Genomic DNA, 26,109 nt, shown 5'->3' on the forward strand with positions numbered 1-26,109 from the left:
CTGTGGTTGTGAGGTTTATTATCAGAGGAGGGAGGTTGTTGGTTCCGCTGTGGTTGTGAGGTTTGTTGTTAGAGGAGGAGAGCTTGTTGGTTCCTCTGTGGTTGTGAGGTTTGTTGTCAGAGGAGGGGAGGTTATTGGTTCCTCTGTGGTCGTGAGGATTGTTGTCAGAGGAGGGGAGGTTATTGGTTCCTCTGTGGTTGTGAGGTTTATTGTCAGAGGAGGGAGGTTGTTGGTTCCGCTGTGGTTGTGAGGTTTATTGTCAGAGGAGGGGAGGTTGTTGGTTCCTCTGTTGTTGTGATGTTTATTGTCAGAGGAGGGGAGGTTGTTGGTTCCGCTGTGGTTGTGAGGTTTATTGTCAGAGGAGGGGAGGTTGTTGGTTCCTCTGTGGTCGTGAGGTTTGTTGTCAGAGGAGGGGAGGGTGTTGGTTCCTCTGTGGTCGTGAGGTTTGTTGTCAGAGGAGGGGAGGTTGTTGGTTCCTCTGTGGTTGTGAGGTTTATTGTCAGAGGAGGGGAGGTTGTTTGTTCCTCTGTTGTTGTGAGGTTTATTGCCGGAGGAGGGGAGGTTGTTGGTTCCTCTGTGGTTCTGATGGCTGTAGCACAAAGACAGACAAACAGACAGAGATGTGTTGATTGGTTGCTAATTGTCTCAAACATGCATTTCAACTAGCATTTGTAAATAACAGTGAGACTTTTTTTTAAATATTTTTTTTATTTTGTACTTACTAGACCCACTGCTCGTTGTTGTACCGTCACCAATATGGGTTGTGAGATTGGTGGTTGGGTGTGTACTTAAAGTTGTGGATGCTGTGGTGGTTGTGGTAGTTGTGGTAGTTGTGGGAGCGTACGTACTGACATTTGTGGGTGTGGTTGTGAGTTCAGTAGTTGTTTGGGTGGTATTTGGAAGTGCAGGTGAAATCTGTGTGGTCGTGAGTTGTATTGTCAAAGGAGGAGAGGTTGGTTCCCTGTGGTTGTGAGGTTTGTTGTTAGAGGAGGAGAGTTTGTTGGTTCCTCTGTGGTTGTGAGGTTTGTTGTCAGAGGAGGGGAGGTTATTGGTTCCTCTGTGGTTGTGAGGTTTGTTGTCAGAGGAGGGAGGTTATTGGTTCCTCTGTGGTTGTGAGGTTTACTGTCAGAGGAGGGGAGGTTGTTGGTTCCTCTGTGGTTGTGAGGTTTACTGTCAGAGGAGGGGAGGTTGTTGGTTCCTCTGTGGTTGTGAGGTTTGTTGTTAGAGGAGGAGAGTTTGTTGGTTCCTCTGTGGTTGTGAGGTTTGTTGTCAGAGGAGGGGAGGTTATTGGTTCCTCTGTGGTTGTGAGGTTTACTGTCAGAGGAGGGGAGGTTGTTGGTTCCTCTGTGGTTGTGAGGTTTACTGTCAGAGGAGGGGAGGTTGTTGGTTCCTCTGTGGTTGTGAGGTTTGTTGTTAGAGGAGGAGAGTTTGTTGGTTCCTCTGTGGTTGTGAGGTTTGTTGTCAGAGGAGGGGAGGTTATTGGTTCCTCTGTGGTTGTGAGGTTTACTGTCAGAGGAGGGAGGTTGTTGGTTCCTCTGTGGTTGTGAGGTTTACTGTCAGAGGAGGGGAGGTTGTTGGTTCCTCTGTGGTTGTGAGGTTTATTATCAGAGGAGGGGAGGTTGTTGGTTCCTCTGTGGTTGTGAGGTTTACTGTCAGAGGAGGGGAGGTTGTTGGTTCCTCTGTGGTTGTGAGGTTTATTATCAGAGGAGGGGAGGTTGTTGGTTCCTCTGTGGTTGTGAGGTTTACTGTCAGAGGAGGGAGGTTGTTGGTTCCTCTGTGGTTGTGAGGTTTATTGCCAGAGGAGGAGAGGTTGTTGGTTCCTCTGTTGTTCTGATGGCTGTAGCACAAAGACAGACAAACAGAAAGACAGAGATGTGTTGATTGGTTGGTAATTGTCTCAAACATGCATTTCAACTAGCATCTGTAAATAACAGTAAGACTAGCAGAACACCAGAAAGGGGATCATTAACCTCATGCTGTAGTGAAACTGTACCCACCACTTGTGTTTCCAACCCTGACGATCAGGCAGCGCAGCTCAGAGTGATACATGGAACTGAGAAGATCAACAGAACAACTGTTAAACTGTTCAGATCTTTGTTAAACGGCATTTGATAAAACATTACAAACCAAACAAACCACATTCCATTGGTTTAAAAAAATGTGTCAAAACCAAACAAACCACATTCCATTGGTTTAAAAAAATGTGTCAAAACCAAACAAACCACATTCCATTGGTTTAAAAAAATGTGTCAAAACCAAACAAACCACATTCCATTGGTTTAAAAAAATGTGTCAAAACCAAACAAACCACATTCCAATGGACTGGGGGGCAGTATTGAGTAGCTTGGATGAATAAGGTGCCCAGAGTAAACTGCCTGCCACTCAGGCCCAAAAGCTAGAATATACATATAATTAGTGGATGTGGATAGCAAACACTCTGAAGTTTCTAAAACTGTTTGAATGTTGTCTGTGAGTATAACAGGACTCAAATGGCAGGCGAAAACCTGAGGAAAAAATTTCAACCAGGAAGTGGGAAATCTGAGGTGTGAAGTTTTTAGTTGCATGGTGTGCTTTTACCGTAACAGTTTTTTGAAATCAGACACTGAGAACGAGAAGTTGATCTTTAAAATCTATAAAATGGTGTATAATACTTGTATGTTTGTTTAATTTTGAGATTTCTTTTGTTTTGAATTTGACGCCACGCAATTTTACTGGCTGTTGGCGAAGTGGGACGTTACCGTCCCACATATCCCAGAGAAGTAAATGAAACATGTGAAAACCAAACAAACCACTTACCATTGAAGGGAAAGGCAGGTTAAAACCAAACAGACCACTTACCATTGAAGGGAAAGGCAGGTTAAAACCAAACAGACCACTTACCATTGAAGGGAAAGGCAGGTTAAAACCAAACAGACCACTTACCATTGAAGGGAAAGGCAGGTTAAAACCAAACAGACCACTTACCATTGAAGGGAAAGGCAGGTTAAAACCAAACAGACCACTTACCATTGAAGGGAAAGGCAGGTTAAAACCAAACAGACCACTTACCATTGAAGGGAAAGGCAGGTTAAAACCTAGTCAGTTGCACAACTGAATGGATTCTACCAAAATGTGTCTAAATGTACATTCAACTGATCGTCTTGATAGTAGCCTACAGAAATGATGCATTATGTCACTTTGTTTTGTGCCTTTATTTAATCAGGTAAGTCATTATGTTGTGCTATAAGTTTCCAGTTGAAGTGGCAGCAGACTGACCTGTCGTTCACTCCCTGAGCGATGAAGCACACAGGATAGTACCCTCCCTCCTCATCCTCAGTGGGCGTCCACCTTAGAAGGTATTCTCCTGGGACAGTGGTGTTCTCTGTGATACTGGAAGGTCCACTCACCAACAGCTCTGAAACCCTGAAACACACAGGAGAAAACAATACAATGTCATTATTATTTTATATTTATTATATATTTATTATCATATTATTATTATTTTTCATTATGAACCCCATTAGCTTAAGCAGCAGCTACTCTTCCTGGGGTCAAAACATACAACATGACATTATACGTAACATTAATAGACAAGAAAAGATCAAGGACAGAACTGCATCACTTCAAAATATGAATAAAACAGAGTCCTTTCTTGAAATGGAATGTGGTAAATGTTGAAGCTAAAAATGGCTTGAATAAAGTTGACATGATTATCCCTACTTCTAGATGCCAGATCAGGAACCAGATCAATTTATGTATTGACTGTAGATGCCAGATCAGTTTATGTATTGACTGTAGATGTCAGATCAGTTTATGTATTGACTGTAGATGCCAGATCAGTTTATGTATTGACTGTAGATGTCAGATCAGTTTATGTATTGACTGTAGATGTCAGATCAGTTTATGTATTGACTGTAGATGCCAGATCAGGAACCAGATCAGTTTATGTATTGACTGTAGATGCCAGATCAGTTTATGTATTGACTGTAGATGTCAGATCAGGAACCAGATCAATTTATGTATTGACTGTAGATGCCAGATCAGGAACCAGATCAGTTTATGTATTGACTGTAGATGCCAGATCAGGAACCAGATCAGTTTATGTATAGACTGTAGATGCCAGATCAGGAACCAGATCAGTTTATGTATTGACTTTAGATGTCAGATCAGTTTATATATTGACTGTAGATGCCAGATCAGGAAGCATATCAGTTTATGTATTGACTGTAGATGTCAGATCAGTTTATGTGTTGACTGTAGATGTCAGATCAGTTTATGTGTTGACTGTAGATGCCAGATCAATTTATGTGTTGACTGTAGATGCCAGATCAGGAACCAGATCAGTTTATGTGTTGACTGTAGATGTCAGATCAGTTTATGTATTGACTGTAGATGCCAGATCAGGAACCAGATCAGTTTATGTATTGACTGTAGATGTCAGATCAGTTTATGTATTGACTGTAGATGCCAGATCAGGAACCAGATCAGTTTATGTATTGACTGTAGATGTCAGATCAGTTTATGTATTGACTGTAGATGCCAGATCAGGAACCAGATCAGTTTATGTATAGACTGTAGATGCCAGATCAGTTTATGTATTGACTGTAGATGCCAGATCAGGAACCAGATCAGTTTATGTATTGACTGTAGATGTCAGATCAGTTTATGTGTTGACTGTAGATGTCAGATCAGTTTATGTATTGACTGTAGATGTCAGATCAGTTTATGTGTTGACTGTAGATGCCAGATCAGGAACCAGATCAGTTTATGTATTGACTGTAGATGCCAGATCAGGAAGCATATCAGTTTATGTATAGACTGTAGATGCCAGATCAGTTTATATATTGACTGTAGATGCCAGATCACTTTATGTATTGACTGTAGATGCCAGATCAGTTTATATATTGACTGTAGATGCCAGATCAGGAAGCATATCAGTTTATGTATAGACTGTAGATGCCAGATCAGTTTATGTATTGACTGTAGATGCCAGATCACTTTATGTATTGACTGTAGATGCCAGATCAGGAAGCATATCAGTTTATGTATAGACTGTAGATGCCAGATCAGTTTATATATTGACTGTAGATGCCAGATCACTTTATGTATTGACTGTAGATGCCAGATCAGTTTATGTATTGACTGTAGATGCCAGATCAGGAACCAGATCAGTTTATGTATTGACTGTAGATGCCAGATCAGGAACCAGATCAATTTATGTATTGACTGTAGATGCCAGATCAGGAACCAGATCAGTTTATGTATTGACTGTAGATGCCAGATCAGGAACCAGATCAGTTTATGTATAGACTGTAGATGCCAGATCAGTTTATGTATTGACTGTAGATGCCAGATCAGGAACCAGATCAATTTATGTGTTGACTGTAGATGTCAGATCAGGAACCAGATCAGTTTATGTATTGACTTTAGATGTCAGATCAGTTTATATATTGACTGTAGATGCCAGATCAGGAAGCATATCAGTTTATGTATAGACTGTAGATGCCAGATCAGTTTATATATTGACTGTAGATGCCAGATCACTTTATGTATTGACTGTAGATGCCAGATCAGTTTATGTATTGACTGTAGATGCCAGATCAGGAACCAGATCAGTTTATGTATTGACTGTAGATGTCAGATCAGGAACCAGATCAGTTTATATATTGACTGTAGATGCCAGATCAGGAACCAGATCAGTTTATGTATTGACTGTAGATGCCAGATCAGGAACCAGATCAGTTTATATATTGACTGTAGATGCCAGATCAGGAACCAGATCAGTTTATGTATTGACTGTAGATGCCAGATCAGGAACCATATCAGTTTATGTATAGACTGTAGATGCCAGATCAGGAACCATATCAGTTTATGTACTGACTGTATATTTATATTTGTGTTCATTATGGATCCCCATTAGCTGCTGCCAAGGCTTTACAGTCCATGTGTTTGTATAGTGGGTATGTTATTGTGTTTGTGTGTGTGTGTGTGTATGCATGTGTCTGTGCCAATGTTTGTGTTGCTTTCCATCCCCGCTGTTCCATAAGGTGTATTTGTATCTGTTTTTTAAATCTGATTGTACGGCAAGGGAAGAGCAAAAACCCGCTGACACACCTGTTGGTCTAACTATTGCATTTAAAACCCCTGATTTTAGTCTCTACCTATCGGCTAAGTGTTTCCATGTTTCCTTTCTCTTACGTGGACTGGGTAGCCTGTGCTCTGACAGTGATTTCCAGGGGTTGGTCTGCAGAGGCGTAGAGCAGTGCACCCTGGGCTGGCGTTGGAGACAGGAACATAGGTAGGTACAAGCCCTCCATACAGGATGTCACCGGGGGGTCCACTGAGAGACAAACCATGGAGTTGAGATACAACACACAGCGTCATGTTTTTCAGTATAAATCATTACCACAACCACTTTACGATGCTACTGGGTTGGAAACTAAAATGTCATGACATTCACTACATCTACTACTGGAAACAAGCCATAGGCATCATCTTATTCTCTATGAAGAGAAACAACAAGTTAGAAACTACCTAGATATAAAGATAAACTACCTAGATATAAACTACCTAGATATAAAGATAAACTACCTGGATATAAAGATAAACTACCTAGATATAAACTACCTAGATATAAAGATAAACTACCTGGATATAAAGATAAACAACCTAGATATAAACTACCTAGATATAAAGATAAACTACCTGATATAAAGATAAACTTTATAGATATAAACTACTGAGATATAAAGATAAACAACCTGGATATAAACTACCTAGATATAAAGATAAACTACCTAGATATAAAGATAAACAACCTGGATATAAACTACCTAGATATAAAGATAAACTACCTGGATATAAACTACCTAGATATAGAGATAAACTACCTGGATATAAACTACCTAGATAGAAATATAAAGTACCTAGATATAAACTACCTAGATATAAAGATAAACAATATAAAGATAAACTACCTAGATATAAAGATAAACAACCTAGATATAAAGATAAACTACCTAGATATAAAGATAAACTACCTAGATATAAAGATAAACTACCTAGATATAAAGATAAACTACCTAGATATAAACTACATAGATATAGAGATAAACTATCTGGATATAAAGATAAACTACCTATATATAAAGATAAACTATATAGATATATATAGATAAACTACCTGGATATAAACTACCTAGATATAAAGATAAACTACCTAGATATAAAGATAAACTACCTGGATTTAAAGAAAAACTACCTAGATATAAACTACCTAGATATAAAGATAAACTACCTAGATATAAAGATAAACTACCTAGATATAAAGATAAACTACCTAGATATAAAGATAAACTACCTAGATATAAAGATAAACTACCTAGATATAAACTACATAGATATAGAGATAAACTATCTGGATATAAAGATAAACTACCTATATATAAAGATAAACTATATAGATATATATAGATAAACTACCTGGATATAAACTACCTAGATATAAAGATAAACTACCTAGATATAAAGATAAACTACCTAGATATAAAGATAAACTACCTGGATTTAAAGAAAAACTACCTAGATATAAACTACCTAGATATAAACTACCTAGATATAAAGATAAACTACCTGGATATAAAGATAAACTACCTGGATATAAACTACCTAGTTATAAAGATTAACTACCTGGATATAAAGATAAACTACCTAAACTAACTACCTACTACCTAACTATAAAATACCTAGATATAAAGATAAACTATATAGAAATATATAGATAAACTACCTGGATATAAACTACCTAGTTATAAAGATAAACTACCTAGATATAAAAATAAACTACATAGATATATATAGATAAACTACCTAGATATAAAGATAAACTACCTGGATATAAAGATAAACTACCTGGATATAAACTACCTAGATATAAACTATGTAGATATAAAGATAAACTACCTAGATATAAAGATAAATTATATAGATATAAACTACGTAGATATAAACTACGTAGATATAAACTACCTAGATATAAACTATGTAGATATAAACTACCTAGATATAAAGATAAACTACCTAGATATAAAGATAAACTTTATAGATATAAACTACCTAGATATAAACTACCTAGATATAAACTATATAGATATATATAGATAAACTACCTGGATATAAACTACCTAGTTATAAAGATTAACTATCTGGATATAAAGATAAACTATATAGATATATATAGATAAACTACCTGGATATAAACTACCTAGTTATAAAGATTAACTACCTGGATATAAAGATAAACTACCTAAACTAACTACCTACTACCTAACTATAAAATACCTAGATATAAATATAAACTATATAGAAATATATAGATAAACTACCTGGATATAAACTACCTAGTTATAAAGATAAACTACCTAGATATAAAAATAAACTACATAGATATATATAGATAAACTACCTAGATATAAAGATAAACTACCTGGATATAAAGATAAACTACCTGGATATAAACTACCTAGATATAAACTATGTAGATATAAATTACGTAGATATAAAGATAAACTACCTAGATATAAAGATAAATTATATAGATATAAACTACGTAGATATAAACTACGTAGATATAAACTACGTAGATATAAACTATGTAGATATAAACTACGTAGATATAAAGATTAACTACCTAGATATAAAGATAAATTATATAGATATAAACTACGTAGATATAAACTACATAGATATACAGATAAATTATATAGATATAAACTACGTAGATATAAACTACCTAGATATAAAGATAAACTATCTGGATATAAAGATAAACTATATAGATATATATAGATAAACTACCTGGATATAAACTACCTAGTTATAAAGATAAACTACCAAGATATAAAGATAAACTATGTAGATATATATAGATAAACTACCTAGATATAAAGATAAACTACCTTGATATAAAGATAAACTACCTGGATAGGAACTACCTAGTTATAAAGATAAACTACCCAGATATAAATATAAACTACCTAGATATGAACTACCTAGATATAAAGATAAATTATGTAGATATAAACTACCTAGATATAAACTATATAGATATAAATATAAACTACCTAGATATAAACTACCTAGATATAAATATAAAGTACCTAGATATAAACTACCTAGATATAAAGATAAACTATATAGATATAAACTACCTAGATATAAAGATAAACTACATCATATAAACTACCTATATATAAAGATAAACTACCTAGATATTAAGATAAACTACCTAGATATAAACTGCATAGATATAAAGATAAACTACCTGGATATAAACTACCTGGATATAAAGATAAACTACCTAGATATTTAGATAAACTACCTAGATATTAAGATAAACTACCTAGATATAAACTGCATAGATATAAAGATAAACTACCTAGATATGAACTACCTAGATATAAAGATAAACTACCTAGATATTTAGATAAACTACCTGGATATAAAGATAAACTACCTAGATATTTAGATAAACTACCTGGATATTAAGATAAACTACCTAGATATAAACTACCTAGATATTTAGATAAACTACCTAGATATAAAGATAAACTACCTAGATATAAAGATATATTATATAGATATAAACTACCTAGAAATAAAGATAAACTACTTAGATATAAAGATAAACTATATAGACATATATAGATAAACTACCTGGATATAAAGATAAACTACCTAGATATAGAGATAAACTACCTGGATATAATGATAAACTACCTGGATATATTGATAAACTACCTGGATATAATGATAAACTACCTAGATATAAACTACCTAGTTATAAAGATAAACTACCTAGATATAAAGATAAACTATCTGGATATAAAGATAAACTACCTAGATATAAATTACCTAGATATAAAGATAAACTATATAGACATATATAGATAAACTACACCTGGATATAAACTACCTAGTTATAAAGATAAACTACCTAGATATAAACTACCTAGTTATAAAGATAAACTACCTAGATATAAATGACCTAGATATAAAGATAAACTATATAGATATATATAGATAAACTACCTGGATATGAACTACCTAGTTATAAAGATAAACTACCTAGATATAAATATAAACTACCTAGATATGAACTACCTAGATATAAAGATAAACCACCTAGATATAAAGATACATTATATAGATATGAACTACCTAGATATAAAGGTAAACTATATAGATATAAACTACCTAGATATAAAGATAAACTATATAGATATAAACTACCTAGATTTAAACTATATAGATATAAATATAAACTACCTAGATATAAACTACCTAGATAAAATATAAACTACCTAGATATAAACTACCGAGATATAAAGATAAACTACCTAGATATAAACTATATAGATATAAATATAAAGTACCTTGATATAAAGATAAACTACCTGGATATAAACATAAACTACCTAGATATAAAGATAAACTATATAGATATAAACTACCTAGATATAAAGATAAACTACATAATTTAAACTACCTATATATAAAGATAAACTACCTAGATAAAAAGATAAACTACCTGGATATAAAGATAAACTTCCTAGATATAAAGATAAACTACCTAGATATAAACTTCCTAGATATAAAGATAAACTACCTGGATATAAAGATAAACTACCTAGATATAAAGATAAACTACATAATTTAAACTACCTATATATAAAGATAAACTACCTAGATAAAAAGATAAACTACCTGGATATAAAGATAAACTACCTAGATATTAAGATAAACTTCCTAGATATAAAGATAAACTACCTAGATATAAACTTCCTAGATATAAAGATAAACTACCTGGATATAAAGATAAACTACCTGGATATAAAGATAAACTACCTAGATAGGAAGATAAACTACCTAGATATAAAGATAAACTGTATAGATATAAACTACCTAGATATAAACTATATAGATATAAATATAAACTACCTACATATAAACTACATAGATATAAAGATAAACTACCTATATTTAAACTATATAGATATAAATATGAACTACCTATATATAAACCACCTAGATAAAAGATAAACCTAGATATACAGATAAACTACCTAGATATAAAGATAAACTACCTAGATATAAACTAACTAGATAAAAGATAAACCTAGATATACAGATAAACTGTATAGATCATATATGTACCTCTCACTGCAAACTGAACAGGTAGTTTGCAGAGTGTGTTGTTTGAGGTCCTGATAGATTGAGATCCGTCAGTATAGGAGAGAGAGATGGTCTGAGTCGGGAAATCCTCCATCACTATCTGAACTGCATATGTTCCAGTGGTACTACTGTTGCCCCAAAATGACAAGGTGCAGTTCTGAGGGAGACAAGATAAAAACAAGATTAAATGTGTTATTGCTACATACATTTTTGACTTTTAAATCAACTATATAAACCTATAGATTCTTGAAGGATATAACTTAATAATGCCTTATGATCTTATTTCAACTGTCGTCATTTTTTTTTTTTACAGGAAAGTCACTAGGTAATCCAAGGCTCTCCTATCAGAACGGGGCCTGCTGCTACCTGGTTCTCCTATCAGAACGGGGCCTGCTGCTACCTGGTTCTCCTATCAGAATGGGAGCCTGCTGCTAGCTGGTTCTCCTATCAGAACGGGGCCTGCTGCTAGCTGGTTCTCCTATCAGAATGGGAGCCTGCTGCTACCTGGTTCTCCTATCAGAACGGGGCCTGCTGCTACCTGGCTCTCCTATCAGAATGGGGCCTGCTGCTACCTGGTTCTCCTATCAGAATGGGAGCCTGCTGCTAGCTGGTTCTCTTATCAGAATGGGAGCCTGCTGCTACCTGGTTCTCCTATCAGAACGGGGCCTGCTGCTACCTGGTTCTCCTATCAGAATGGGAGCCTGCTGCTACCTGGTTCTCCTATCAGAATGGGAGCCTGCTGCTACCTGGTTCTCCTATCAGAACGGGGCCTGCTGCTACCTGGTTCTCCTATCAGAATGGGAGCCTGCTGCTAGCTGGTTCTCCTATCAGAATGGAAGCCTGCTGGTACCTGGTTCTCCTATCAGAATGGCAGCCTTCTGCTACCTGATCATCCTATCAGAATGGAAGCCTGCTGCTACCTGGTTCTCCTATCAGAATGGGGCCTGCTGCTACCTGGCTCTCCTATCAGAATGGGAGCCTGCTGGTACCTGGTTCTCCAATCAGAATGGAAGCCTTCTGCTGCCTGGTCATCCTATCAGAATGGAAACCTTATGTTACCTGGTCATCCTATCAGAATGGAAGCCTGCTGCTACCTGGTCATCCTATCAGAATGGAAGCCTTCTGCTACCTGGTCATCCTATCAGAATGGAAACCTTCTGTTACCTGGTCATCCAATCAGAATGGAAGCCTGCTGGTACCTGGTTCTCCTATCAGAATGGAAGCCTGCTGCTACCTGGTCATCCAATCAGAATGTAAGCCTGCTGTTACCTGGTTCTCCTATCAGAATGGCAGCCTTCTGCTACCTGATCATCCTATCAGAATGGAAGCCTGCTGCTACCTGGTTCTCCTATCAGAATGGGGCCTGCTGCTACCTGGCTCTCCTATCAGAATGGGAGCCTGCTGGTACCTGGTTCTCCAATCAGAATGGAAGCCTTCTGCTGCCTGGTCATCCTATCAGAATGGAAACCTTATGTTACCTGGTCATCCTATCAGAATGGAAGCCTGCTGCTACCTGGTCATCCTATCAGAATGGAAGCCTTCTGCTACCTGGTCATCCTATCAGAATGGAAACCTTCTGTTACCTGGTCATCCAATCAGAATGGAAGCCTGCTGGTACCTGGTTCTCCTATCAGAATGGAAGCCTGCTGCTACCTGGTCATCCAATCAGAATGTAAGCCTGCTGTTACCTGGTCATCCAATCAGAATGGAAGCCTGCTGTTACCTGGTCATCCAATCAGAATGGAAGCCTGCTGTTACCTGGTCATCCAATCAGAATGGAAGCCTGCTGTTACCTGGTCATCCAATCAGAATGGAAGCCTGCTGCTACCTGGTTCTCCTATCAGAATGGAAGCCTGCTGTTACCTGGTCATCCAATCAGAATGTAAGCCTGCTGTTACCTGGTCATCCAATCAGAATGGAAGCCTGCTGTTACCTGGTCATCCAATCAGAATGGAAGCCTGCTGTTAGTAACGGTGAATTAACTAGCATCTTTTAGTGCCTTTTCTGCATCCATCCTTGACTTTCCCTAAATAAGCATTTTAAATGAACACATACATGTTTCTAGAATTTCGATATCACAAACAGTTTTCGTAAGACAATTCTTATTTATTTATTTTTGAGTGAAATGTATTAAATAATTCTAATTCCACCTATAGAGTCACATGCAGGTAAGACATTTTTCTTTCTTTCTATATAGAATCAGAAGAGCAGATTCTGAGGTTTCCAGAACACTCTTAAAATGTAAGAGATTTTAAAAAATCTATTTTTCCAAGAAGAACCCCTCTCCTCTGCACTCCAGAAGTGAGCAAACTAATGAAAATGCTGCTGTATCTATGAAATATCTCTATTTTTGTATTCTAATGTCACCCAAGACCTTCATAAACACACCTTCAGTGTTATTTTTCAGATAGAATATGGACGTGGCTGGACGGTGTGCGCTGTTATGAACAGTCAGATAGTTCTCAACAATGACAACAAGCTGCCATGTGGGGAATCGTAGATGGCTGGTTTCAGCTAGATGTGTCTTGTTTTGAGGTGTTTTGACTGATGTCATGTCTATGTTAATATGGCAAAAAGAATATCTAGCTATCTAACCAACAACTGTAATGATGGATGTGAGAGACAACAAGTGTTCATTGTGAAAGTGTATTTATGTTTTCAATAAACATTTGGAGAGTAAATATAGTTTACCTGTTGTCAACAATCTAAGCCAACCCTGTCTGTTTTGTCCCATAGTTGAGCAGTGTTGGTTTTGTTGCGAAACAACCAACCCATCAGTTTTGTTGCTAAACAACCAACCCGTCAGTTTTGTTGCTAAACAACCAACCCGTCAGTTTCCTGAGGAGAGGGTCCTCTCCACCCTTGTGTTTCCTGAGGAGAGGCTCCTCTCCAACCTTGTGTTTCCTGAGGAGAGGCTCCTCTCCACCCTTGTGTTTCCTGAGGAGAGGCTCCTCTCTACCCTTGTGTTTCCTGAGGAGAGGCTCCTCTCCACCCTTTGTGTTTCCTGAGGAGAGGGTCCTCTCCACCCTTGTGTTTCCTGAGGAGAGGGTCCTCTCTACCCTTGTGTTTCCTGAGGAGAGGGTCCTCTCTACCCTTGTGTTTCCTGAGGAGAGGCTCCTCTCTACCCTTGTGTTTCCTGAGGAGAGGGTCCTCTCCACCCTTGTGTTTCCTGAGGAGAGGCTCCACTCCACCCTTGTGTTTCCTGAGGAGAGGGTCCTCTCCACCCTTGTGTTTCCTGAGGAGAGGCTCCTCTCCACCCTTGTGTTTCCTGAGGAGAGGCTCCTCTCTACCCTTGTGTTTCCTGAGGAGAGGCTCCTCTCTACCCTTGTGTTTCCTGAGGAGAGGCTCCTCTCCACCCTTGTGTTTCCTGAGGAGAGGTTCCTCTCCACCCTTGTGTTTCCTGAGGAGAGGGTCCTCTCTACCCTTGTGTTTCCTGAGGAGAGGCTCCTCTCCACCCTTGTGTTTCCTGAGGAGAGGCTCCTCTCCACCCTTGTGTTTCCTGAGGAGAGGGTCCTCTCTACCCTTGTGTTTCCTGAGGAGAGGCTCCTCTCCACCCTTGTGTTTCCTGAGGAGAGGCTCCTCTCTACCCTTGTGTTTCCTGAGGAGAGGCTCCTCTCCAACCTTGTGTTTCCTGAGGAGAGGCTCCTCTCTACCCTTGTGTTTCCTGAGGAGAGGTTCCTCTCTACCCTTGTGTTTCCTGAGGAGAGGCTCCTCTCTACCCTTGTGTTTCCTGAGGAGAGGGTCCTCTCCACCCTTGTGTTTCCTGAGGAGAGGGTCCTCTCCACCCTTTGTGTTTCCTGAGGAGAGGCTCCTCTCTACCCTTGTGTTTCCTGAGGAGAGGCTCCTCTCTACCCTTGTGTTTCCTGAGGAGAGGCTCCTCTCCACCCTTGTGTTTCCTGAGGAGAGGCTCCTCTCCACCCTTGTGTTTCCTGAGGAGAGGGTCCTCTCCACCCTTGTGTTTCCTGAGGAGAGGCTCCTCTCCACCCTTGTGTTTCCTGAGGAGAGGCTCCTCTCCACCCTTGTGTTTCCTGAGGAGAGGCTCCTCTCTACCCTTGTGTTTCCTGAGGAGAGGCTCCTCTCCACCCTTGTGTTTCCTGAGGAGAGGTTCCTCTCTACCCTTGTGTTTCCTGAGGAGAGGGTCCTCTCCACCCTTGTGTTTCCTGAGGAGAGGGTCCTCTCTACCCTTGTGTTTCCTGAGGAGAGGGTCCTCTCCACCCTTGTGTTTCCTGAGGAGAGGGTCCTCTCTACCCTTGTGTTTCCTGAGGAGAGGCTCCTCTCCACCCTTGTGTTTCCTGAGGAGAGGTTCCTCTCCACCCTTGTGTTTCCTGAGGAGAGGCTCCTCTCCACCCTTGTGTTTCCTGAGGAGAGGCTCCTCTCCACCCTTGTGTTTCCTGAAGAGAGGGTCCTCTCCACCCTTGTGTTTCCTGAGGAGAGGCTCCTCTCCTCCCTTGTGTTTCCTGAGGAGAGGCTCCTATCCACCTTTGTGTTTCCTGAGGAGAGGTTCCTCTTCACCCTTGTGTTTCCTGAGGAGAGGCTCCTCTCCTCCCTTGTTTCCTGAGGAGAGGCTCCTCTCCTCCCTTGTGTTTCCTGAGGAGAGGCTCCTCTTCACCCTTATGTTTCCTCCCCACCCTTGTGTTTCCTGAGGAGAGGCTCCTCTCCACCCTTGTGTTTCCTGAGGAGAGGCTCCTCTCCACCCTTGTGTTTCCTGAGGAGAGGCTCCTCTCTACCCTTGTGTTTCCTGAGGAGAGGGTCCTCTCTACCCTTGTGTTTCCTGAGGAGAGGCTCCTCTCTACCCTTGTGTTTCCTGAGGAGAGGGTCCTCTCCACCCCTTGTATGCCTCCCTCCTTGTCCACCAGTATATGTCTTTTGATCTCACGTTGTACATCTCTTAAAGCCTGTCTATCACCACAAATACCTCCCACATAGTACAGTCAAAACACCCTGGAGACCAAATACCTCCCACATAGTACAGTCAGACCACCCTGGAGACCAAATACCTCCCACATAGTACAGTCAAAACACCCTGGAGACCAAATACCTCCCACATAGTACAGTCAGAACACCCTGGAGACCAAATACCTCCCACATAGTACAGTCAGACCACCCTGGAGACCAAATACCTACCACATAGTACAGTCAGACCACCCTGGAGACCAAATACCTACCACATAGTACAGTCAGAACACCCTGGAGACCAAATACCTACCACATAGTACAGTCAGAACACCCTGGAGACCAAATACCTACCACATAGTACAGTCAGAACACCCTGGAGACCAAATACCTCCCACATAGTACAGTCAGACCACCCTGGAGACCAAATACGTACCACATAGTACAGTCAGACCACCCTGGAGACCAAATACCTACCACATAGTACAGTCAGACCACCCTGGAGACCAAATACCTACCACATAGTACAGTCAGAACACCCTGGAGACCAAATACCTACCACATAGTACAGTCAGAACACCCTGGAGACCAAATACCTACCACATAGTACAGTCAGACCACCCTGGAGACCAAATACCTCCCACATAGTACAGTCAGACCACCCTGGAGACCAAATACCTACCACATAGTACAGTCAGACCACCCTGGAGACCAAATACCTCCCACATAGTACAGTCAGAACACCCTGGAGACCAAATACCTACCACATAGTACAGTCAAAACACCCTGGAGACCAAATACCTACCACATAGTACAGTCAGACCACCCTGGAGACCAAATACCTCCCACATAGTACAGTCAGACCACCCTGGAGACCAGATAACTCCCACATAGTACAGTCAAACCACCCTGGAGACCAAATACCTCCCAGATAGTACAGTCAGACCACCCTGGAGACCAGATAACTCCCACATAGTACAGTCAGACCACCCTGGAGACCAAATACATCCCACATAGTACAGTCAAACCACCCTGGAGACCAGATAACTCCCACATAGTACAGTCAAAACACCCCTGGAGACCAAATACCTCCCACATATAAGGTCAGAACACCCTGGAGACCAAATACCTACCACATAGTACAGTCAGAACACCCTAGAGACCAAATACCTCCCACATATAAGGTCAGAACACCCTGGAGACCAAATACCTCCCACATAGTACAGTCAAAACACCCTGGAGACCAGATACCTTCCACATAGTACAGTCAGAACACCCTGGAGACCAAATACCTCCCACATAGTACAGTCAGACCACCCTGGAGACAAGTGATACTGTTGTCATTCCAGATCTGGACAGTAGATCTGACAGTAGATCTGGGTTTCTCCCTCTCCAGGAGCCGACAGTAGATTGGCCTGAGGTAGTTTTAACTGTGGGTTTCTCCCTCTCCAGGAGCCGACAGTAGATTGGCCTGAGGTAGTTTTAACTGTGGGTTTCTCCCTCTCCAGGAGCCGACAGTAGGTTGGCCTGAGGTAGTTTTAACTGTGGGTTTCTCCCTCTCCAGGAGCCAAGAGTAGGTTGGCCTGAGGTAGTTTTAACTGTGGGTTTCTCCCTCTCCAGGAGCCGACAGTAGATTGGCCTGAGGTAGTTTTAACTGTGGGTTTCTCCCTCTCCAGGAGCTGACAGTTGGTTAGCCTGAGGTAGTTTTAACTGTGGGTTTCTCCCTCTCCAGGAGCCGACAGTAGGTTGGCCTGAGGTAGTTTTAACTGTGGGTTTCTCCCTCTCCAGGAGCCGACAGTAGGTTGGCCTGAGGTAGTTTTAGCTGTGGGTTTCTCCCTCTCCAGGAGCCGACAGTAGGTTGGCCTGAGGTAGTTTTAACTGTGGGTTTCTCCCTCTCCAGGAGCCGACAGTGGGTTGGCCTGAGGTAGTTTTAACTGTGGGTTTCTCCCTCTCCAGGAGCCGACAGCAGGTTGGCCTGAGGTAGTTTTAACTGTGGGTTTCTCCCTCTCCAGGAGGCGACAGTAGGTTGGCCTGAGGTAGTTTTAACTGTGGGTTTCTCCCTCTCCAGGAGCCGACAGCAGGTTGGCCTGAGGTAGTTTTAACTGTGGGTTTCTCCCTCTCCAGGAGCCGACAGCAGGTTGGCCTGAGGTAGTTTTAACTGTGGGTTTCTCCCTCTCCAGGAGCCGACAGCAGGTTGGCCTGAGGTAGTTTTAACTGTGGGTTTCTCCCTCTCCAGGAGCCGACAGTAGGTTGGCCTGAGGTAGTTTTAACTGTGGGTTTCTCCCTCTCCAGGAGCCGACAGTAGATTGGCCTGAGGTAGTTTTAACTGTGGGTTTCTCCCTCTCCAGGAGGCGACAGTAGGTTGGCCTGAGGTAGTTTTAACTGTGGGTTTCTCCCTCTCCAAGAGCCGACAGTTGGTTGGCCTGAGGTACAGTCGTGGCCAAAGGTTTTGAGAATGACACAAATATTAAGTAAGTATAATTACAAGTATAATCATAAGTGTCAAAGGCTTTTATTGACAATTATATGAAGTTGATGCAGAGTCAATATTTGCAGTGTTGACCCTTCTTTTTCAAGACCTCTGCAATCCGCCCTGGCATGCTGTCAATTAACTTCTGGGCCACATCCTGACTGATGGCAGCCCATTCTTGCATAATCAATGCTTGGAGTTTGTCAGAATTTGCGTTTTTTTTGTTTGTCCACCCACGTCTTGAGGATTGACCACAAGTTCTCAATGTGATTAAGGTCTGGGGGGTTTCCTGGCCATGGACCAAAATATCGATGTTTTGTTCCCCGAGCCACTTAGTTACCACTTAGTTACCACTTTTGGAAAGGTGCTTCATCATGCTGGAAAAGGCATTGTTCGTCACCAAACTGTTCCTGGATGGTTGGGAGAAGTTGCTCTCGGAGGATGTGTTGGTACCATTCTTTATTCATGGCTGTGTTCTTGGGCAAAATTGTGAGTGAGCCCACTCCCTTGGCTGAGAAGCAACCCCACACATTTATGGTCTCAGGATGCTTTACTGTTGGCATGACACAGGACTGATGTTAGCGCTCACCTTGTCTTCAAGCTTTTTTCCGGATGTCCCAAACATTGAAGTTCTGGATGATCCGATAAATGGTTGATTTAGGTGCAATCTTACTGGCAGCAATATCCTTGCCTGTAAAGCCCTTTTTGTGCAAAGCAATGATGACGACACGTGTTTCCTTGCAGGTAACCATGGTTGACAGAGGAAGAACAATGATTCCAAGCACCACCCTCCTTTTGAAGCTTCCAGTCTGTTATTCGAACTCAATCAGCATGACAGAGTGATCTCGAGCCTTGTCCTCGTCAACACTCACACCTGTGTTAACGAGAGAATCACTGACATGTGAGCTGGTCCTTTTGTGGCAGGGCTGAAATATAGCGGAAATGTTTTGGGGGATTCAGTTCATTTGCATGGCAAAGAGGGACTTTTCAATTAATTGCAATTCCTCTGATCACTCTTCATAACATTCTGGAGTATATGCAAATCGCCATCATATAAACTGAAGCAGCAGACTTTGTGAAAATTAATATTTGTGTCATTCTCAAAACTTTTGGCCACGACTGTAGACCACATTGTGGTCTGATGTCCCCAGGGGATGTCTGGTGGTGGCAGAAATCGTCCCACAAGTCAAGAGTCCTATTTTTCCTAGAGTGACATTTCACATACTGGTGGTATGTGTGCAGGATTTTGTGCAAAGAAAAGTTGTTAAAATCCCCTTTTTATTTATTTTTTATTTTTATTTCACCTTTATTTAACCAGGTAGGCTAGTTGAGAACAAGTTCTCATTTACAACTGTGACCTGGCCAAGATAAAGCATAGCAGTGTGAACAGACAACACAGAGTTACACATGGAGTAAACAATGAACAAGTCAATAACACAGTAGAAAAAAAAGCCACTTAGCTGTTGTTTTCGGAATAATGAATGTGGTCTTCTAACATGGATTGTTAGAATGTTATAGTCAAAATGGCTGCTCATTGACAGCGAGGCAGCGAGGACTGGCAGTTTAAGTGCTAATTATCTATTCCTTTTCACTGCTATCATCATCATAGTCCATTGTTGTCTGTATTGTTCTATTTGGATACTAACCTCTTGTAGAGTGAAGTCATTAGGAAGGTCACTTGATGTGACACACTCGTCCGTTGGTACTGCATATCTGCATCTGACCTCATCCCCGTCTGGATCAAACGACAACAGGTTGAAATCTCTTGGACAATTAGCAGGGACACTGAGAGAGAGAGAGAGAGAGAGAGAGAGAGAGAGAGAGAGAGAGAGAGAGATGTTTCAGACCTGTTTTTAATTGATTGAATACAACACACAGATTGATAAAAGCACTTGTTCGTCAAACTAAATAATTTAACACCGAGAAGTGGTAGTATTTACCGCATCAGAGGTACGACAGTGGTCTGTGGAGATCGGTTGATTGTCTTCGTGTCAGACCTGACCCCAAGATCCACATGAGTCCACAGCCTCCAAGCACTAACAGAATTAACATTGTTTATCCAGTTTCCGCCATCCAATCTGTAATGATAAAGAGACTAAGGTGAAAGGTGAGTTCAAGTAACATCCTAAACACTGTTGTTATGATGTTCATCATGTACAATACTGTGTGTTTGAACTAATGTGTTTTTTGTCCTTTCTGATGTAATGGGACATGTTGGACATATTGTCTATAACTACTTTGGTAACCAGGATAAAGTAACTTATCTGTTCCCTGTTACTACAAATCAGGTCCATAAACACACTGGTAGCGGATGGAAGATTTGAATATAAAAGAAACACTCACAGCAGATCAAAAGTCTGTGTGTTATTGGAGACGTGTCTAGTCATGACTCCCTCTGTCTGACACCAGTCCTCAGATATCCCCTGGTCCACTGTGTTAACCACTAAACTGATCTCATTCCCACAGTCCCCACTGATACACGACCAGGTATCAGTTAGGCAGACGGTAGAGTGGAAGGCTGTCTTGTAACGGAGGTCCACCTGCAACGACACACTTCATTACACCACCACATCAGACACATTGGAAGACGGCTGTCTTTAACAAGTGTCCAACCTAGATACATGTTCTGTTTGGTAAGGAGGGTAAGAGAACAAGCAGGAGCAAGGCATTCTTCATATAGCTAAATGCCTTTATCATTATGGTATGTTCAATAGTACAGAACATTCTAAACTCTGATTTCATTTCAACTCTGATTCATGTCAGGGATTACAATGATACAACAAGCCTTCTGTAGAGAACAAACCATGTTCCATCAAGGCCTGAAGAGGGAGTGGTTAGGCACAACAATCATTGGTGGACAATGGTTAGTTATCAACAACAGACAAAATCAACTCAAAATAACGCTTAGGTATCAACAACAGACATAGTGAATAGGAGTGGGTATAGGTAGTGACTAGGAGTGGGTATAAGTAGGGAATATGAGTGGGTATAAGTAGCGAATATGAGTAGGTATAAGTAGTGAATAATAGTGGGTATAATAGGGAAATGAGTGGGTATAAGTAGCGAATATGAGCAGGTATAGTGAATAGGACTGGGTATAAGTGGTGAAATATGAGTAGGTATAAGTAGTGAATAGTGGTGGGTATAAGTAGTGAGTGGTGGGTATAGTACTGAATGTGGGTATAAGTAGTGTATAATAGTAGGGAATATGAGTGGGTATAAGTAGTGAATAATAGTGGGTATAAGTAGTAGCGAATAGGAGTGGGTATAAAGTGAATATGAGTGGGTATAAGTAGTGAATAGTGGGTATAAGTAGGGAATATGAGTGGGTATAAGTAGTGAATAATATGAGTAGAATAGTGAGTATAAGTAGTGAATAGGAGTGGGTATAAGTAGTGAATAGGATGGAGTATATGTAGTGAATGGGAGTGGGTATAAGCAGTGAATAGTGGGTATAAGTAGTGAATAGGAGTGGGTATAAGTAGAGGGTATAATAGGAGTGGTATAAGTAGTGAATATGAGTGGGTATAAGTAGTGAATAGGAGTGGGTATAAGCGAATATGAGTAGGTATAAGTAGTGAATAGGAGTGGGTATAAGTAGTGAATGGTGAGTGGGTATAAGTAGTGAATGGGAGTGGGTATAAGGGTATATGTAGTGAATAGGAGTGGGTATAAGTAGTGAATAGGAGGGTATATGTAGTGAATGGGAGTGGGTATAAGTAGTGAATGGGAGTGGGTATATGTAGTGAATAGGAGTGGGTATAAGTAGTGAATAGGAGGGTATAAGTAGTGAATAGGAGTGGGTATAAGTAGTGAATAGGAGTGGGTATAAGTAGTGAATAGGAGTGGGTATAAGTAGTGAATAGGAGTGGGTATAAGTAGTGAATAGGAGTGGGTATATGTAGTGAATGGGAGTGGGTATATGTAGTGAATGGGAGTGGGTATAAGTAGTGAATAGGAGTGGGTATAAGTAGTGAATAGGAGTGGGTATAAGTAGTGAATAGGAGTGGGTAATAGTAGTTAGAAAAGTAGAGCCATACATGAAAGAGAACACTAGAGGGCAGCAAACATGCACCACAGACCAAAGGGAAACGTGCGTTCATTAACACTAGGTGCATTTTTTTTCTTCAATTTTACAGGTCATTTTGGAAATCTATGGAAACGTTAGTAAGTTGTGTATTCAGAACTATTGACTTTTGTCATAACTGCGACTGGGGGCAGTTCGGCCCCAAAACATTTACATCAAAGATCAACAAAGATATATTGAAATATACAAGATATCACATGCTGAAACACTCAGTAACAATATCACTAAATTGATGGGTTATATTTACCATAGTGTTTCACTGCTTTGTTTTACAGATTTATGATGTGAATTTTTGTATTATTTTATATGTTACGAAAACTACTTGAATGTTTTCAAAATTCTGGTAGTTTACTGGTACATTCTGGTAGTTTACTGGTGCATTCTGGTAGTTTACTGGTATATTCAGGTAGTTTACTGGTACATTCTGGTAGTTTACTGGTACATTCTGGTAGTTTACTGGTATATTCTGGTAGTTTACTGGTACATTCTGGTAGTTTACCGATACATTCCGGTAGTTTAGTGGTACATTCTGGTAGTTTACTGGTACATTCTGGTAGTTTACTGGTACTGTCTGGTAGTTTAGTGGTACATTCTGGTAGTTTAGTGTTACATTCTGGTAGTTTACTGATACATTCCAGTAGTTTAGTGTTACATTCTGGTAGTTTACTGATACATTCCAGTAGTTTAGTGGTACATTCTGGTAGTTTACTGATACATTCCAGTAGTTTAGTGGTACATTCCGGTAGTTTACCGATACATTCCGGTAGTTTAGTGGTACATTCTGGTAGTTTAGCGGTACATTCTGGTAGTTTACTGATACATTCCAGTAGTTTAGTGGTACATTCTGGTAGTTTACCGATACATTCCGGTAGTTTAGTGGTACATTCTGGTAGTTTACCGATACATTCCGGTAGTTTAGTGGTACATTCTGGTGGTTTAGTGGTACATTCCAGTAGTTTACTGATTACATTCTGGTAGTTTACTGGTACATTCTGGTAGTTTACCGGTACATTCTGGTAGTTTACTGGTACATTCAGAAAACACTTAAGAACACTTAAAGCTGCAATACGTAGAAATGTGAGTTATAGATCTGTGTGTTGTACTGTCTGTTTTGTACACCAGCTTCAAACAGCTGAAAATACTATATTGTTGGTTATTGAAAAGATAATTCACAGCAGTATAAATCTGAACTATACATGCTTGTTTTGTCACAAACTGGAATTAGGCAAACTATTAGAATTGTAGCAACCAGGAAATGACAGGATATTTAATAGGAAGCATCATCATTGTCATTGGCCTTATTGGTCTTCATTGGTCTCACCCTGTAGGTTCCGTCTGGGTTGGTCCCTCTGGGGTTGAAGGTCATGGTTCCTCCTAAAAAGTGTGAGGCCCAGGAGCAGGAGACCATCAGCAGTAGCAGAAGTAGGGAGGACTGGGAGGGAGACATGGTGTCTGTCTGTCTGTCTATCTGTCTGTTTGTCTCTCTGTCTCTCCATCTGAGTCTCTCTGAGATCAGACTCTGCTTTAATAGACACATGTTCAGCAGAGGCACATGCGCACATTAATCTGCAAGCACACTGAACTGCCCACACACACACACACACTTTAATCACCAGACTGCCGATGGAATCCCAGTGTGGTAAAAGATTGTTGTTTGTAACTTGAATAGATTCAGAGATACCGGAGCTGACATTAAGGCGTCATGGCAACTGGGCTCACACTGGTTCAATCAACATTGTTTCCACAAGGAAATGGTTCAATGAAATTATGTGGAACCAACGCGGAATAGATGTTGAATTGACGTCTGCACCCAGTGGGAGGTGTTCCTGGAACAAAGTCAGGAGTTGAAATGAAAAACACACTTTGTTTTGTTTGCAAACTTTGCATTACATTACAAATACAACATACAACATAGATAATTACAAAAATAAACAACTTTAAAAAGATTTTACAATGCTACATGTACAGGGAAGCATGTTAAAAGTCAACATCTGACCAATAGCAGAGAGTAACAGACAGTAACAGACAGTAACAGACAGTAACCAACACTAACTGACAGTACCAGACTGTAACAGACAATAACTGACAGTAACAGACAGTAACCAACACTAACTGACATCAACTGACAGTAGCAGACAGTAACAGAGACTAACAGACAGTAACAGACAGTAACAAACACTAACTGACATTAACTGACTATAGCAGACAGTACCAGAGAGCAACAGACAGTAACAGACAGTACCAGAGAGTAACAGACAGTAACAGATGGCAACAGACAGTAGTAGACGGTAACAGACGGCAACAGACAGTAGTAGATGGTAACAGGCGGTAACAGATGGCAATAGACCATAACAGACTGTAACAGACTGTAAAAGACTGGCCTAACCAAAATAATAAAGAAAACACAAAATACTAAGACCAGGGCGTGACAGAACCCCCCCCAAGGTGCGGACTCCCGGCCGCACACCTAAACCCATAGGGGAGGGTCCGGGTGGGCCTCTGTCCACGGTGGCGGCTCCGGTGCTGGACGTGGACCCCACTCCAACAAAGTCTTAGTCCATTTGCATCGCGTCCTTAGATTGGTGACCCTCGCCGCCGACCTTGGCCTTTTAACCTTCACCAAGGACCCCACTGGACTGAGGGGCAGCTCGGGACTGAGGTAGCTCAGGACTGAGGGGTAGCTCGGGACTGAGGGGTAGCTCGGGACTGAGGGGGGGTGGCTCGGGATTGAGGGGTAGCTTGGGACTGAGGGGTAGCTCGGGACTGAGGGGTAGCTCAGCACTGAGGGGAAGCACAGTACTGAGAGGAAGCTCAGGCAGGTTAATGGAACTGGCAGATCCAGGCTGACTGGTGGTACTGGCAGATCCTGGCTGACTGGCGGCTCTGGCAGATCCTGGCTGACTGGCAGTTCTGGCAGATCCTGGCTGGCTGGCGGATCCTGGCTGGCTGGCGGATCCTGGCTGAATAGCGGATCCTGGCTGAATAGCGGATCTGGAAGATCCTGGCTGACTGGCGGATCCTGGCAGACAGGCGGCTCTGGCTGCTCCATGCAGACTGACAGCTCTGGCTGCTCCATGCAGACTGGCAGCTCTGGCTGCTCCATGCAGACTGGCAGCTCCTTGCAGACTGGCAGCTCTAGCGGCTCCTTGCAGACTGGCATCTCTGGCAGCTCCTTGCAGACTGGCAGCTCCTTGCAGACTGGCAGCTCTGGCTGCTCCATGCAGACTGACAGCTCTGGCTGCTCCTTACAGAACGGCAGCTCTGGCTGCTCCTTACAGACTGGCAGCTCTGGCTGCTCCTTACAGACTGGCAGCTCTGGCAGTGCTGAACAGGCAGGAGACTCCAGCAGCGCTGTAGGGGAGGAAGGCTCTGGCAGCGCTAAACAGGCGGGAGCCTCCGGCAGCGCTGGAGAGGAGGAAGGCTCTGGCAGCGCTAAACAGGCGGGAGA

The 26,109-nt window shown here is 41.0% G+C and overlaps 1 protein-coding gene across 2 annotated transcripts; it reads right to left on the reverse strand.

The window, feature by feature from the left end:
• Nucleotides 1-36: 36 nt before the first annotated feature.
• LOC121841390 (putative GPI-anchored protein pfl2) lies at nucleotides 37-24,137 on the reverse strand. Of its 2 annotated transcripts, none has more exons than XM_042309332.1 (9): nucleotides 23,983-24,137; nucleotides 20,918-21,114; nucleotides 20,515-20,652; nucleotides 20,221-20,359; nucleotides 11,194-11,368; nucleotides 6,178-6,319; nucleotides 3,256-3,402; nucleotides 1,998-2,053; nucleotides 37-589 (listed from the first exon to the last, which is right to left on the reverse strand). In XM_042309332.1, exons 1-9 carry the CDS (start codon nucleotides 24,106-24,108, stop codon nucleotides 213-215), a joined length of 1,497 nt encoding a protein of 498 aa, XP_042165266.1. In that variant the 5' UTR covers nucleotides 24,109-24,137; the 3' UTR covers nucleotides 37-212. The 2 variants fall into 2 exon arrangements, with proteins under 2 accessions (XP_042165266.1, XP_042165267.1); XM_042309333.1 differs by lacking the exon at nucleotides 37-589 and adding an exon at nucleotides 1,715-1,837 and having other exon boundaries at nucleotides 23,983-24,134.
• Nucleotides 24,138-26,109: the final 1,972 nt, after the last annotated feature.

This window comes from Oncorhynchus tshawytscha, linkage group LG30 (genome assembly GCF_018296145.1).
Source record: "Oncorhynchus tshawytscha isolate Ot180627B linkage group LG30, Otsh_v2.0, whole genome shotgun sequence".
Taxonomy (NCBI): Eukaryota; Metazoa; Chordata; class Actinopteri; order Salmoniformes; family Salmonidae; genus Oncorhynchus; species Oncorhynchus tshawytscha.

Coding starts and splice junctions, on each gene's coding strand:
- LOC121841390 (XM_042309332.1), bottom strand. CDS start 24,108: ATGTCTCCCTCCCAGTCCTCCCTACTTCTGCTACTGCTGATGGTCTCC. Junction 21,115..23,982: donor ACCCAGACGGAACCTACAGG/GTGAGACCAATG, acceptor GTGTCGTTGCAG/GTGGACCTCCGTTACAAGAC. Junction 11,369..20,220: donor ATGACTTCACTCTACAAGAG/GTTAGTATCCAA, acceptor TGTCTCCCTCAG/AACTGCACCTTGTCATTTTG.